The sequence below is a fragment of the Spea bombifrons genome, chromosome 10, assembly GCF_027358695.1.
Source record: "Spea bombifrons isolate aSpeBom1 chromosome 10, aSpeBom1.2.pri, whole genome shotgun sequence".
NCBI classification, from domain to species: domain Eukaryota; kingdom Metazoa; phylum Chordata; class Amphibia; order Anura; family Pelobatidae; genus Spea; species Spea bombifrons.
The window spans coordinates 6,697,858-6,714,179 of NC_071096.1; the positions used below are offsets into that span (position 1 = coordinate 6,697,858).

General features: G+C 42.2%; 1 protein-coding gene across 7 annotated transcripts in view; it reads right to left on the reverse strand.

Annotated features, from left to right (window-relative positions):
- Positions 1-4,741: 4,741 nt before the first annotated feature.
- Positions 4,742-16,322, reverse strand: part of PHF21A (PHD finger protein 21A) — a 31,443-nt gene continuing 19,862 nt past the window's right edge. For 2 of the 7 annotated variants that reach the window (XM_053448646.1, XM_053448645.1), the window contains exons 5-17: positions 14,981-15,178; positions 14,249-14,497; positions 13,669-13,758; positions 13,118-13,402; positions 12,540-12,635; positions 12,139-12,190; positions 11,781-11,860; positions 11,435-11,495; positions 10,201-10,352; positions 7,552-7,707; positions 6,066-6,141; positions 5,517-5,620; positions 4,742-5,187 (exon numbers count right to left, since the gene is read on the reverse strand). In XM_053448646.1, coding sequence (XP_053304621.1) covers positions 4,939-5,187; positions 5,517-5,620; positions 6,066-6,141; positions 7,552-7,707; positions 10,201-10,352; positions 11,435-11,495; positions 11,781-11,860; positions 12,139-12,190; positions 12,540-12,635; positions 13,118-13,402; positions 13,669-13,758; positions 14,249-14,497; positions 14,981-15,178 — 1,848 coding nt within the window. In that variant the 3' untranslated portion in view covers positions 4,742-4,938. Of the gene's footprint in view, positions 5,188-5,516; positions 5,621-6,065; positions 6,142-7,551; positions 7,708-10,200; positions 10,353-10,405; positions 10,429-11,434; positions 11,496-11,780; positions 11,861-12,138; positions 12,191-12,539; positions 12,636-13,117; positions 13,403-13,668; positions 13,759-14,248; positions 14,498-14,980; positions 15,179-16,322 lie in introns of all 7 variants that reach the window. The other 5 variants (XM_053448647.1, XM_053448650.1, XM_053448649.1 and 2 more) reach the window with 5 other exon arrangements.

Genomic DNA, 16,322 nt, shown 5'->3' on the forward strand with positions numbered 1-16,322 from the left:
AGACTTTTTATACATATTGTATATATTTTCTGCAGTTTTATCTATTTTGGGGCATTTCTTTACGGTATAGACTATCCCATGTCATGGTGCTTACTCGGTAATGTATAGAGCAGGGATGTTAATCTGCTGCTTTGAGGATTTAGGGGTTGCCACGGTTTTCTATTGAACCCTGCTTCGTAACCCTTTCAGTGCCAAAGGCAGTTGCAGTGTAGGGGGAGCTGCTGATTGGCTCATGTGTTCCGTGGACCATCTAGCCCCCAGCCCCCCCCCCCCCCCAACGCAGGTCTTGCAAGTTTAAACTGCACACCCAAGACTCTCGTTAAAGAAGAAAGCCTTTCATGTACGGTTAAACGCTAAGTCTTCCTCTTGCCGAGTAGCAGTCCGCTAACATGCAGGAATCGGTGAGTGTGATGTCACAATTAACCGTAAAATTAACCAAAAATTACAAAATCCTTAACACATTCTCCTTAAAAATAAAAGAAAAAAAGCTGGTGAGCATTTTGGGTTTATGACTCCCATTATCCTCAGGCAGAAAGAGGCTGATGGGATTTATATTCCTGAAATGGGGCTGCACCAAACAGCAAAAAGTTTCACACACCTGTGGATGTGTATTGTATACTTTGCTCGTTTATAATGGAATTTAACCCTTTCCTGTGTGTGCCTTCCCGTTGTGTACGGTCACCTTTGGGTCTGATCTACGTCTGGTTTTTCCCCTTTATCCAATTATGGCAAATATACAAAAATTTCCCCAGCCTTACCTGCGCTGAAGGTGTCCCGATCTCAGCATTCAAAGGGTTTATTTTAAACGGAGTAAATCCCCAGTTTATTCACAAAGATGCGGTTATTATAAATGAATTAACGGCAGGCTGTGAAGGTGACGGTTTCGCTTTTTATAACCTAACTTTAGTTTTGAACACCGTTTATATTTATTGGAGGCTTATGCCAAAAACTGTATTAAATAAATTGTATTTTTATTTAGCGTTGGTTGTACATTTTGTGAATCTCCACTTTTTACATGTACTGCAAATCTCTGGAGTGGCATCCGCCGACCAGCGGGGTTTCCAACTGAAAACACATTTGGCAGATTATAACACATTTTCTATCTGTTGATTTATGTGATTTTAAGACTTAGTCCTATACGGAATAGCACACATCCTAAACCTCCCAGATAGGCTTTCATTTTAGTTTACTGAGAGGGTGGTAGATGTAGAACAGCCTCCCAGCAGAAGTAGTTTTCACTTTCGGGCCGATTCTGCGTCTGCGTTTTGAATGATTGGAAATGCTATGGGGTGTGAATTACACTCATGGAGTAGTCCACGGTCACACAAACTAAACGGGGCTAAATACGGTAATCTGCATTTATCTGTAATTCACTCCCCTCCCCCCCATTATCCTCAAAGGAATGTGACCTTTAAATGTTAAGTCACTTTTTTGTGTGTTTCTGTCCCATTTTAAAGTCAGGAACATTTAACCCAACATAATACAGGTTTGTTTTTTTTGTAATAACTCAGAAAAAAAGTATATATAAAAAGCCAAGTTTTCATTCTGGTTTATTTAACAAAAATGTTAAAATAAATAGATACAAATTGATCAGACGCTCTGTGTCACCCCTCCCCCGCCCACCCCATTCCCCATCATGTCCCTAAACTCTAAGCACAGTTTTACCAAAACTGAAAACACAGACTTCCAATTTTACAGAGAGAGAGAAGGCAGAATATTTGCAATTCACTACCGCTGGGCCTGGAAAAAAAATATATAATGTATTAAAAAAACAAAAACAAAACCCAGTACAATAGATAAGTTACGCCTCTCGAGTCCATACGAAAACTTAATTATACAATTTTGTTTTTCTATAGAAAAAAGGTATGTTACAATAATTGTATGATATTGACATTTGACAGATTTTTTTTGTTTTTTTTTTAACCCTAAAATGCAGCACAAGAGACGTGAGTATTCCCTCACAGAGCTGAGTGTGAGTGGATGTACACCAGAGACTATCTGGAAGTTTTCAGTATTTTTATCTATTGCTCCTAGGCTGAGAACGCAGGCCTACTGACGTGTAAACAGAGGGGGCAAAAGAGAGGTTAGCGGGTACAGGTGGGGTAACACGGGGTAGTACGGGGTTAATCCGTACCCTGGCTTTGTAGAGAGCAAACTTCCTCACCCAGGCTGTGCCCATGCGCAGCAAGAAATTAAAGACCAGAGCAAGAGTTGCCTTCTTGCCCTCACTAACACTGCGTGTACAAATAGTTAATCTAGGAAGGTCACACTTTGAGTCACATGATTGCAGAAAATAGATAAATTGTGCATTTATCTAGCGCCGCTGCCCCCCCTCCGGGGAATTTTAACCCCTTCACAGCAAAGCCTCTACCTGTATGGGCTCACAACATCATTAATGGGTTTAAGGACGATCTGTTGTCCTTAAGGGGTTAAGAATTGGGTTAAATAACTTTTGGGGGTACCGCCGGTGATAGGGGGGCAGACATAATAAAAATGCACGTTTCCATTATCACATTGTATACGGGTTCATATCTTACGACTTAAAAGGCGGACTTTTAAAAGGATCTGTGTTCACAGGTTTGGTAAATATTAGCGTATAGGCCATGTGATTTAAAACAAATCTTACCTAAAGGAAAATCCCTCGTAAAATAACCTTTAAGATTCATCCTAGTTTGCGCATGCGCTGCCAATTTCTTTTTACCTGCTATCACAGCCGAGGAGGCTAAACAGTAGGAGCCCACTGAAAATAAAATGATATGATCGAGCGGGTGTTCATTTCTGCCCCGAGTCCCCTGGGTGGGGTGGATACAGAGATCGGGTACAAAGCAGTAATTGGGATAATAGTAGCCCTCAAAACTTGTCTGGCACTGAATGTGTTACACATTTGATTAACTCTTACAATGCCAAGCAGGCATGCAAATAACCACTGCAAACCCTTAAAAGAAGACCGGGGTCCAATCTGATTTGCAAGAGACAGCTGCTCACTATAAAGGGGTAAGACACTAAACTGCCATGATGGGGGTCTCTGCCGTTACGCCGGCTCGGCTTTCACAATGACAGCCGTCTCCCACCGGAGCTTTTTCCTGCCTGGCCGCAGCTGCTCGCAGGTAGAAAGATGTCGAGTCTGTGTGAGCACAGAGCAGCCGGCGTTTGCAGGGACGGGGTAAATGCAATAAGGCACTTTCAGACCGTGCTCACTGCATCCATGCAAAGTTTCTACTGCAAGTTGCTCCACTATGGTGACTCCCTGAAAGGAAAGCTTTAGGGGGAAGAAAAATAAAATCCAAAGATTGAGTAGATATCGGGGCATCGCTAAAGTCCAAAGACCCGACAGCTGGGGGTGCGGGTTTCCCCCGCAGGAGTGGGAGATCAGACATCTATTCTCCAGCGAAGAGAATAACTTCTAAAACCCGTTCAGCTGCTAACGGCTCGAGACGCCCAAAACAACGAGTCGTCCCCTCCTGCGAGCGCAGACGCCGCGGCTCGAGATTCACTAACTGGACTCAACTCCAGGGGTGCAGAGAAATCAGAGATTGGAGGAAAGATAAATTCATACTGGGCGCTCCAGAGAAACACATTCTAACCTCTTGGCCGGAGGGGGCACATACTGCACATACTGGTGGGTAAACGGGGACATTACTTGTTCTCGAATTTAATACAGACCACTCAACAACTTCAAATGGGGAGAGAAAGAATGGCGGAACATGCATGACAATAATCAAGAGCAACGCGTGTGAACTGCTTCAGCCGAGGACCTTAACATAGAAGCTCAGCTTCAGAGCCGTGTTGCAGATGAAATAACACAAAGCACTGCTTCCCGTACCGCCTTGCCATTCTAGTAACAGGAGGAAGACATATTTATGCCGTTTCTTGATTTTGTACCTGGGCATCAGAATATATATTTATAATCTATAAAAATACAAAATACACATCTTAATCGTTGGCGAAGTCCAGACATCCCTGTAACTGAGTATTCCCAGACCCAACACCTTGCGCCGTTCTTTCAAATTTAAAGGAGATAACCGATTCCAGTGGCGTTCTGGAAAAGCATGATGCATAATCAAGCCGGGGGGGGCCGTTAACCCTTTCAGTATCAGCAGGGCACATAAAGCATTGCTCACCCTCTTATACTGAAGGGTTAAATTCACGGCATCCACTTCAGCACTGCTGCTGCTGAAAATCTAAAGCAGGTGAAAAAAAAGTACATATTTCATGTGGATTTCAAAGCCTCCGTTAACATTAAAACAGAAGAAAAATCAGAAGCGCATAATCTGCTTTTCGAATACTTTCAGATTAAATACCCTGACTTTCACACCAACCAGCGTTAATAAAAACCCCTTCCTTCTCAGCTCCAGGTGCTGGCATTTTGTAAAGCATGTGTACCATACTTAAACTCTCCCAAAGCAAACAGTGCATAAGGAAAAACATGAGAAATGAATAATCATTCACCCTGAAATACTGACTTGACACACATCCCCCAATGTCTGTCGGGCACTGAAATTGAAATGTACATTTTTGCATTTCTTTTCTTTTTTTTTTGGTTCACGGAGTCTCGTAGACGGGGAAACCTCCTACTCTTTGGACGTAGTATGCCTTCCCCTCGCCCTACCTCCAGCAAACTCTGCGGAGAGGAAGGGTTTCCGAAGCACACCCTGTCCACATTCCCCACTTATAAGGGAACAGAAAAAAAAATAATGATATTTCTGGTTGTTGTGGAAGAATCTGCAGGCACACACTGGTGTAAGATAGAAAGAGAGCAAAAGTTAAATATTTGTTTCTATTTCTCACTTGGCATGGTGCTGGCACAACAACCCAGCTCACACGTGGAACACAGAATAAAAGGTTTATTGGCAAAATTCCAGTGCTAAGTCTCTGTCCCGGGAAGGTCATATATTCCAGTCTCTCCCAGGAAACGCTTGCTTGGTCCTGCGCGGCCTCTTACATAGTCTCTTCTGCCTGGGCGCAGTTCTGGACAGGACTGGGTGAAGAAAGAGTTGTGTTGGGAACAGGCGAGGGGTTGTTGGCAGTAGCTTCCCAGTCCATGCTGTGGTTAGAAGTCACCTCTGAGTTGTTGGATTTGGTGAGTTCAATGTCCTTAACGAGCCGGACAAGTTTCCTCACTTTGTCCAGAGAGCAGAACATGTCCTTCTGCCGAGACAATATGCTGCTCCTCCTCTCCTTGCATTTCTGAAACATAACAGAGATGGCAAGTTAATACGGTAAAAGCTATCCTTGGCCAAGAATATCGTTACCTCTGGTATGTACAAAATTGTTTTTTCACCCAACAGGTACGTGTAGGGTTAATGAGCACTAACGGAGGAGTCGGTATATGAAACAGTTCAATGGAAAGCAATGAGTGTCGAGAGCCAGGCTTGACCAGACTGCCGCCAACCCCCCCCCACGGTGGGCAGCTTCAGTTACCCAACATTGTAGCACAAGCATAACCCCCCCCCTTACCCAAAAGAGCTGCACACATTTAGCTTATTCTAATTTCGTACGGTTTCCGTTTCGCTCACCTTGATGGAACTGTTTAACTGCTCCACTTTCTGCTCCAGTTGCTCTCGCTCCTGTTTTAGGTCTGTGCTCCACTTGAGTAGTTTTTGCTTTTCCTCCTCTTTAGCTGAAAATCAAGAAATCGTTTCATTACTGGGAGATTTTCCACGGGATTTGTTGTCGGGCATCAGTTTGTATTATTTCAGCGTCAGCAGCTTTTTTCCTTTAACTTTGTAACAATGCGGCTGATCCTGACAAAAGCCGTCCACGCGCTCGGGCCAACGTAATCACTAAAGATTAAGAAAATCACCAATTCTATTTTCCCTCACCATATAACAACTTGGTTTTCTTCACCACATGCCCCATCAGCAACAACTTTTTTCTTTAACCCCAATTGCATTTATATAGGGGCAGTGAATTCAGAACTCAAACCAGCTGCCTTTGCGGTTGAAGTCACTACGTGTCACTTGGACGATCTAAACACATTAAACACACGGTTCGTACACGCAAACACAGCTGTCCAACATACGGTCATCAGGACGAGACAGACCAACACAGCGCATGTGACTCACCTGCTTTGTACGCAATGTATGAGTGAACAATGGCTAATGTTCCAGGCCACGGTATTGCATCTTCCTTCTTCATCATCTGGTAAAATATTAAAGGGTAATAAACGTTAAAACAAAGTGAACAAAAAAGCGACTGGTGTTTAATGCACTTATCTTGGGCGGTAACTACACGATGATATGATAAAAACGTGCGCCATTCGCATTGTTACACGGAATCGGCATATCACGCTGCAATGCTCCCGAAAAACTCTGACAAAACACAACTAACGGCATATTACACGGGCAGACGTACGCAAACGCCCAAGGTATAACTGGAATTAAATACATCTATTCTGGGCAGGGTTTTAATAATATGTCTGCACGTTGCATGAAACCAATACTTGGTGCCCAAAAGTTTAGCTAAAACCTATTAAACCATCATGCAACTGGTGCCCGAGTAGGCATATTCTGTACTAATACACAGTGCGGGAGATTATAAAACTCCCTTCTGAATAAAGATTACAGCTGTTGTGAATCAGTACAGAGCAGGAGACGACTTCCGATACTTCACGTTATCATCCACACGGTAAAATGCAAACTCGTTTATATTCTACAGATGTTCCAGAAAAAAGGTCCCAAAACAGCACATGCCGAAAAATTCACATAAAACTATTCCCAGCGCGAGCCCTCCCTCTAAAACGCGTGTTCTTCGTTAAAGCGCGACAGATATCCCGGTTATCGTGCTGCACGTATATAATAAACACCATAAGCAGCAGCCCACTTGCCCTCGTTACATAATTATTCACAAATATTATGCTACAGAACACAGCGCATGAGAGCTCAGAAGCCACCAGGTTAATTCGGTAGAGAAACGTTAATAAACTTCTAAATCTAAATTAACACTTGCAGCCAGGGAAGCCGACGACACACCATAGAGAAAAGGTTCAGGTTGATGTGTCAAAAAGTATCACAGCGAGTACCGATTGTTCATGGTCCCAATACCTAACGGCAGGTAGTCTGGATATTGGGTGATCGCTGTTAGGAGACGTGTTTAAATACATAAAGTCACTATGGTAACTGATAGCTTTATATAGGGTTACGGAATCAGCATTGGATCACATAAGGGCAAGGCACATAGTATTTTTATAGGTTTCTCCCCATTTATCACTAGCACTACAAGAGACGTGTAACCCAGAGCTGCAATGTCTGGGGTCTGTGAGTTCCCGAGTTCAGGATTATCCTAAACTAGGAAAGTAAGGTGGGCTCGCTACAGAGCATACGAGGATTTTTGTGACCTAGAATGCGTTCTACACATTCCTTCAGTTTTTGCTTCTAGTTTGATAGTTTAAGAAGAGGGAAGGAATACCAGCTCTCATCCCAAAGCACTTAAACGAGATACTGTAGAAGAAGAAAATCCAGGGCCCGGCTCGTAAAGCAGACATCATAAGGTGAGGGCTGAGTTTGCAGCCTGACACCATATTGCCTACTCTTCATCTCTCTGTCACAGTACCTGGTCTTGACATTTGGGGCATATCCACATGCCCTTGGGAATGGATTTCAGAGGAGGCTCCAAACAGTCCAGGTGGTAAACACGTGAACATGTGTCGCACATCAGTAACTGTCCGCTCTTTCTGCAGACGCTGCAAAAATCCTCATGGATATCAGCCTGTAGAAGTCACAGGAGAGAGGAGGCGAAATAAGAAGGGGTCAGCCTGCGCCTCTGACATCCAGCACTCTTCAGTGTTTTGGAGCTCTACACACATCCCACCACAGACACCGTGTGCTCACAAAGAAGCATTTCACTCCAGAGACACCGAGACAAACATCACTAACTGGGATATCAGGCCCACAAAATAATTCCATACAAATGCATAAAGAGCAATTTTCACGGAAAGTGGTAAAAACGGAGCCACAATAGACAGAACGCTACAATAGTTATTGCCTACATTTACCTCTTTGCTCCAAAGTGCTCTATATATAGGTAACCCTAAAGATGGTCAAACCAATCAACAAAGTGGTATTGATGACTACTTCATGTCAACTCATAGTGTTTTGTTTAGTAGATAATACAGACAAAGCCATTACTCTTTACGGATGCTGAAGCTCTAAAAAAAGAAACTAACTCTGGAAATAGTAGCTGCACTAGAGACAATTCTAGCTCTGCTCTTCTAGAAGGGGGTCAATACATTGATCCGCAATGAGTAGGAATATCACGGGCAGTAAAGTTAACAGTGCCCTAAATCCTAGACAGAACCGCACACAAAAGCAAGGCCAGTCTACCTTGACTCAATCGGCTCCACTTACATAAAGAACCTTGGCTTCCTAAAACTGATCCAACCAACTGGACAGCGGAGAAGGTTTAACATCGGGGAAGAACAGACAGGGACGTACGTGTGCATCTGCTATGAAGATTCCATACGGCACAGTATTTAAAATAGTTACATCGCCAACAACAGTAATTTCACACTAACAGCCACAAAAAATAATCAGGCATAATGTATCCCTCAGAGAGCCAAAATACTGAATCACTGCATTACTTAGGCGTTGCCAAACAGTAGCCATGCAATAGTAGTATCCATTTAATTTATGTTTTCTACAAACACTGGATACACTGTAACACTGCAATATATCCGGATAGAAAGAGTCTCAGAACATGGGCTGGAACTGCCTCTAAGCCTTAAATATGTGCGCTTCCTAGACATGTAAAGGACCGTAAGGGCACTAAAGATATTATAACATCGAGGCTATGGATGGCCACACATCAATAGCAACTAACCACCAAGGTATGCTAATAAACCCTATAATACATTGTAAACATCTTCTGTCCCTTATGGACACACATGTAGCTTCTAAAAATCTCTGCCTAAAAGCCCTATAGGACGTAGATGTAGGTCCTGACTTTCTTGCATTGGCAGTGCCATCTCCCTGCCGCTACACAGGAGATCAGGCTGTCTTAACAGAACGGGGTCCTGTTGTCAGCAGAAGCCACGGCATCACTGGCTCCCCATAACATAAGCAATGCCCGATCACATGATCAGACACTCGCTTCCGGGAGACGTCACTGTCATAGGAGGACGTCCAATCGCTCTCCCTACCAGCCGATCACACACATTGCAATCCCCAATTCAAGGCTATGGAGACTTGCTTAGTGATCAGGGCAGGGGAATCGCAGGGAAGGGTGCAGTAATATTTCTCCTCTTTCCACCAGTGACATCACTGGCATAACATGTCTAGAGGCCCCTAGAGGGATCTCTATCCATACGGCAACGATAACAGTGCAGTAATAAAAATAAAAAAAATAGAAAAAAAAACCCATCCCATTTCCCTAGTTTTATATGTAGCAATTATTTTTGCACGTTTCTACGGTTTCAAATTAAAGATCTATTTGTTCTGAAAAAAGGACGTGTAATTTGTATGGGTACATCAAACACAAAAAAAGGGGAATCTTAATGAAACTTAATGAAAAGTGGCAAAATAGCTCACCAAAAACTGCTGGGTCTAAAGGGGTTAAAATCCATCCCCACATTTTCTGCATTGGGGATTAAGACAGAGGCATTCTTTTGTTTACCCCAAGTCAGTATTATAAGAACTAAGTGGCAAAGGGCCACTGTATAAAGATTGCACAAAGAGGAAAAAAACCTATTGTTCAAACAGACCATTACACTATAAAATGTAAAACTATTTTAAGCGATATGAGTATTAAAAAGGGAAAACACAAAGTGGGAGCGAACGACTGGGAAAAAGTACAGAAAAACTGCCCTGTAGCATGCATGACTTTGTACAGTTATGTGTAGACCACATTTACAGAAATATCTACATGTAATATTATTATAAGATATCGCAAGGTATTTGTTTCTGCAGAGGGTTACCTACACGTAGCGTACAGTATATCAAACACCACATGCGGTAAGCCACAGAAAATCAACATTATAAGAGGTACATAGACTAGCGCACTACTATTTAAATAAAGCATATAGATGTTTTACCATTTTTTATATACATTAAATATGTTGCAGTACATCCAACAGATGACTCCATGACACAAGTTGTTGCCCAATATGGCAAGAGCACAGATGGCATGTAACATATCACACTTTGCCAGGCCTGCACGTGACGGAAAGCTCACGGTATTAGGGCCCACACACATGGCATTACTTACATCCGTGGAAAATGGATTAGGCAGGACACTTGCAGGGAAATTACATGAGATCTGTGCCTTTTCACTTTCAGGGGAGTCAGGATGACTGGATGGAGGGGAGATGGGTGGCAGAGAACCCAAACCCAGCACCGTGTTGTATTTAGGAGGACGACCTATAGGTTAATAAACAAAACAAAAAAAAAAACGAAATGGGGGATTTACATACCTTTGACCAGTGATCCTCATTGGCTAGCATGGAAAAGGAAATGATGCAGCAGATGAAAAATAGTCATAATAAAAAAGCAAAGGAGAGTTAGTTATTGTTAGTATAACAAGGAGAATGAATATTAAACCGTGCAGAACCAAAAGCAACAAGTACAGAAACACCAGGGGTAAACAGAACAGCGATATAAGGAACTGGGAAAAGGTACGGTGGATCATTTGCACTACATGAGTTACAAGGCGGCTGCCTTCTACAGGCTTGGGATGTAAAAGCTCAGTATGGCTGGTAGGCAGAGAGAGGTGGATATAAGAATATAGCACATGATAACAGATCACTGCTAAAGCGATGTGCATTTGTCCCCAAGATATAATCAAGCAATGTTTATAACAGATTTATGTTAGGATGGAAAGAGAGGTAAAAACATGAGGTCAGCATAAAACCAGGATCAGAAAAAGTACATGCGAGACAGGAAGGGAAATACTGAGGTAAAACTTATGAAGAAGTGGAAGAAAGGTAGCAAATTAAAGTGAAATCAACCAAGGATCAAGTTTCTCTCATTTTCCTCCACAGACACTACTGTGTGTTTGTGTGAATGTTTTATAGGGAAATGTATTCTCTACATGCTAAATTCTTCTGTTTTCATAAATGATGAACCTCCTCAGTGTATTTAAGATATTTACTGAGATGTTTGAGTCATATCTAAGATTTGTTTGCAGTAATAGACTTCAATCTATGTGTTGTGGAACTGGTTATCACAGCGGTAATTCTATGTGGTATGCACCAGTTATAAAGCAGGTGCTCCAAAAATAGACAATAAAATACTTAACAGCAACACCCGCAGTTGGTTTGAAGGCCGCTACCCAGCACAGTAACAAAAGGCAAGCAGTTATTTATACAATGTGGAGTTATTCAGGCCTCAATGATGCTGAGAGTTCAAAGCCTGTAGCGCTGCGAGAGAAAGTAACAGACAAAGCAGGAAGAAAGCGCAGGTAGAAGACAGAAGGTGGATGCGCAAAACCTTAAGATGCTTACCTCGCTTTCGAGTTCCGGGATGCGGTGTGCTGTTCAGGTATGTCACAGCGGTTTTCTTACGCTACAACAGTAACAATAGCTTTTAATCACTCGCTGGTCTTGGAGGAAACTCTTGCCACACAGTGTAATAAATGACAGCATTCATTATGACAAGTTACACTTACACGCTGAAACATTGGAAAGCATAACCCTGACATGTCTACTGGCAACATTTCAAATTACAGCCTACACATCTATAAAAGAATCCAGATTATTCCAGTCTAATTCAATGGTGGTCTTGAAACCCAATCGGGGCAAGAAATCTCAATGGCGTCTATTTGGTATTTAAGAGGTTTTTGAAACTCACCTCAGGTTCAAAAACTGCACCACTGTACACCGGGTTGGCTGTTGTTCGTCGTTTACGCTCTTGACGTTTACTTTGTATTTCTGGTAATAAAAAAAGGCGCGTGGATTGATTAGACGAGGCTTCCGTAGGGACACTATAAAGGGGCTCAATCACTTAAACAGTAATTAACAGGATATTTAAATGCGGTGTAATCTACAGTCTAATGCAGGTGAGGAACATTGATTGACATGAAAAAAGCAACAGCATCACCGTCTAAAATCAAGAGATAATGCAAAAAGACACACTTCAAAAGATCAAATGAAATTAAAAAAAATGCAAAAACTAAGACAAAGCTGCTTTATCATACAACTTTTCTTACCTTCTAGATGATCATGAGTGACCAGTCCTAGTGAAACCATGAAGGCAAGTTTCTACAAGATTGAAGAGGAAAACAAATTATGTAGAGTCTGTATTGACAAAAGGGACCATTATAAACAAAAGTTCAAACATTCAACAGCCGGGTTAAACGTTGTGAGCCCTTTGTGAGAAAACTGAATACTGTATACATAACATAAAATTGGCCATTTCTCCAACTAGCCAAACAGGCGGCTTCAATAGGAACTCATTTTCTCTATGAAGCATCTGCAGGTTCATATGGAGTTCAGCTTAACCAGGGAACCCTGCATTGCGTATGTACTGGGGCCTGTAACACCTACACTTAGGTAGCAGGATATTTACAGTTTCTAGATATCTTTTGGGGTTTATTAATAGTTTATGTACCTGTGGATTTTCCTCCTTTTTTGGCTTGGGGACAGGTGGCACTGTCACATTGCTTTCAGTTGGCTTCTCTGATGTTTCCACCTGAGTTTTAACTGTCTGGAGGGGCAAACATGAAGATGTTACGTTGCCGTTTTCAACCTTTAACAGTTTATTCACCCAAAAGCTAGCAGATAAATATTTGTCTACAGAGCCAAACCATCATAAGTAAACATGACAGTTACAGCTCCTTCACAGTTAAGTCACACGTACGCTACAAATTCATCTAGCAAGAGGTTATTTACTAAAAAGACAAGAACTGGCTGTCCTGAACTGTATGTTCCTTACATATACCCTATGCTGAAAAAACAATACAGAATACTTCTTCCTACGATTCCACCGTGCTACGTTCTGGTCTTCCATCTCTTAAACCAAACTCATATCCCTAACTTACCATAACTATTCTTGCAGTGACTTTGTTTCTTATACATTTTTTGAATCCTATGAGAGGCATGATAATGTGTGGTCGTGTACATTGATAAATTGGGTTTCGGTTCTATGACTTGACCGCCCCGTCTAATCCTGTGAGAAGCCTGAGTTACCTGCTTCTCCGGGTTTGGTTTGGGAATCTGAAGAGTCTGAGGGGCAGCAAGCCTGGTCCCCGGTGCGGCAATCACAATACTGGTGAGCTGTGCCGTAGGGAAGGCTTTGGAGATTGCCGCGGGCTGCCCGTTTACAATGCGCACAGGATGGATGGAATTCTGAGAGTTCGGTGTTAGTTTAGTTGTTAGCATGACTGGCCGCTGAATGAGCTGCGGTGCCGCTAGCATAGGCGGAGGAGCAGGAGCAATGGGAATGTTATTTTGTGCTGCTGGTTTTGGACGCACCTGTGAGAGAAAATAGTATGAGGATCACTTAAATAGATACATTGATAAAATTGCAAACTCAGAGACAAGAGTTAGGCCCCTCATACCCGGCTTTCGAAAACCTTGCTCTGTTGTATTATGTATTAAACTGTAATGGTTTACATATCCCTCATTGTTACACATGGCATCTGGACCTTCGCATTACAAAAACTGGACAACACAGACATTAACATTAAAAGACCTATAAAATGGTCAGGCTATAGAGCAGAATTGACTTTTAAACTTACTTGTGGAAGAAAGGTTGGCCGTGGAGTAAGACGAGGAGGAGGGATGAACTGTGGAACTTTGATAGGCTGAGAAGCGGTCGCCTGAACCTGCTGTTCCCAAAAAACACAAAAGGCAGAGTGAACAAAAGTGAAACCGAAGCCACCTAACTGCACAGAACAGGCTCAATTTTTTTTTTCTACAAAACGACTATTTTTCGATCATCATCAAAGTTTCATGACACGGAGAACAAATCCCTCAAATCCGGCAAAATGTAACATAGTGAACAGGAGCATATAAAGTGCGTTACCAAGTGGCCTCAAAAGTGGGCCCTTCCCCCACGTAATAAGCGAGGCAGTTTAATGCAAATAAGATGGTATTCATCTGAATAAGAGGTCAGCTAAATAAGGTCACATAGGGGTCAAGCTACCCACCATATTAATGATTTCTTACTTAAGTTAAACACTTTTTTCCAGTTGACTAGCCCAATAAGCCAACACTCTGTACATCATGTCCAAACACTTTTGATGTGGCAGGCTGACCTAAGCAAATAGTATGTAATTACAGTAATAATATAACTAAATGGCTTCAGTGGCCGCTCACCAGAGTAACAGCATTTTTTGCCACAATTTGAAAGGTTTCCCCTGCCTGACCGGTGACTTTGTTGGTGGTCTGCAGGTTTACTGCGGCATTCTGGGTTTCGGTGCCAATGACTGGTTTCTGGCTGTTGATGGCGGTCACCATGGTAATGGTTGGTCTTTGCCCGATGACAGAGGGAGGCATGGATGCTGCTGCAGCTTTCAACACAAGAGGTAGAGTCTTTGCTGTGATCATAGATGCTGTGGCCACAGTCTTTCAAGACAAATGAGAATGGAAAAGAGAGAAAACAGATTACATACGTTATTAAAAGCAAAACATTTTACGCTGTGTTTGCTTCCATATTTCAGATCCTCATTAGGTATTCAACTAACCAGCTTACAGGAGCTAACACGTTTTTTGCCCGTTTTTTTTTTTTTTTTTTAATCCCTGCCTTACCATTAAAAGTACATTTGTTTCCATCGGGTTGTTGATTCAATGCAGACAAGCGTTTTGCTGGATACCTGCACAACACCTGATCAGGGGCATTAAATTCCAGAAACTTTACATAACTTCACAGATCCCAATTAAACATCCCAGAGATTGAAATATTTTGTCTCCAGCAGATGGCGCCTCCGATTGGAACATACACACAAGTTAACATTATAAACAGGGGGTAGTTATTAAGCTTTTGCTGTTCTTTGTTTGCTTGCAATCTCCACCATGCTTCTGTAGGTGTGCATTAGATCCGGCACTCACCTGTGACCCGCTCAGGCCTGGAAGAGGTGTTGCGGATGCCGGGGACACATGCTGCAGCTGTATTTGCTGCGGCTGCTGCTGCACTTGTGGTGTTGGCGATTTGCTTTCTAGCTGAAGCAAAGGCTGGATAAGAAGTTTATTGTCCGGGAGTTCCTGCTTAACCATCAGATTTTTCCGAAGCTGCTCCACTACGAGTTTCTGAAAGAAATATTACATTTCAAATTTATGTATATGCACACAACTTAATTGTAATGGTTGGAGGTACAACAATGCTGCAATAAATGTGTGAACACAAAAAGGTATGCAACACCTGGACAGGCTAAAGAGTATGAATGGACTCTCCACTGACTTTTTAATACAAACCTAATACTCATCCTTCCTGAACCGATTGGGACATCACACCCAAGTAACAATACAACAATGCAAGCGCTCATTTACGCTCAACAGAAGGGAACAGTAGGGGGAAACAGGCTGCTACGAGGATTCCGAAGCCAGATGGTTGTAACAAGAGAAGCCCAATCAAAATAAGAATGGAGATTGCAGGAGTTAAAAAGTGAGCTGCATCACATTTTCCTGCCACCCCCCCCCTCCACAGAGAGATGAAACAAAACCTACCCAAAAAAGAACAAACACGCCAGCAAATATTCATCAGTCCCAAAGTGAAAAACAAATCTTACATTTGAATGCGTGCAGCAGAGATAATGAATGCAAGTAGGCTTGTAGGCTCAGGCTTTGATATTTACAGAGTGCGGTCAGCTGACTTCGGCAGCTGGCTTTCTTGCCTACATTACTCCGCAAAATGTACATTTGTTCGGAGACATTTAGAATAGTTGGGGGGGGCAGCAAAAAAAATAATTAAACGACGAGAGCGCGCTGGGAAATCAATTATGAATTTAATAATATTAAATAAAATAAAAACTATTAGAATAAAAGAAAATTATTTATGCAGTGACTTCCATCATCAAGCTTTTTGGATGTAACAAACTTCCTTGTGGATCTATGATGAACAACAGAAAACTTGATCCGCAAGCAGAAGGCTGAGCCCGGAATATACCTGAATTCTAAGGACTTTCCTAATGAGCAGGGGCAGCGATCAAAGCACGTAAGAAAAAAAGTCTAGAAACACAAGATCTTTCTTTACCTTGTTATCCCAGAATAATATCGTAAACTGTGTGAATGATTTAAAAATATATATATATATACTGTTACACAAACACACTCTAACACCACAGGAAAAACATTTCTATGCCTTTTGGACAAATAAAGCTTAAAAGCGATGTCCTTTCTGAAGGCTTCATTTGCTGTTTCTAGGCCGTGAAATGACAGCAATTCTTACGCATGT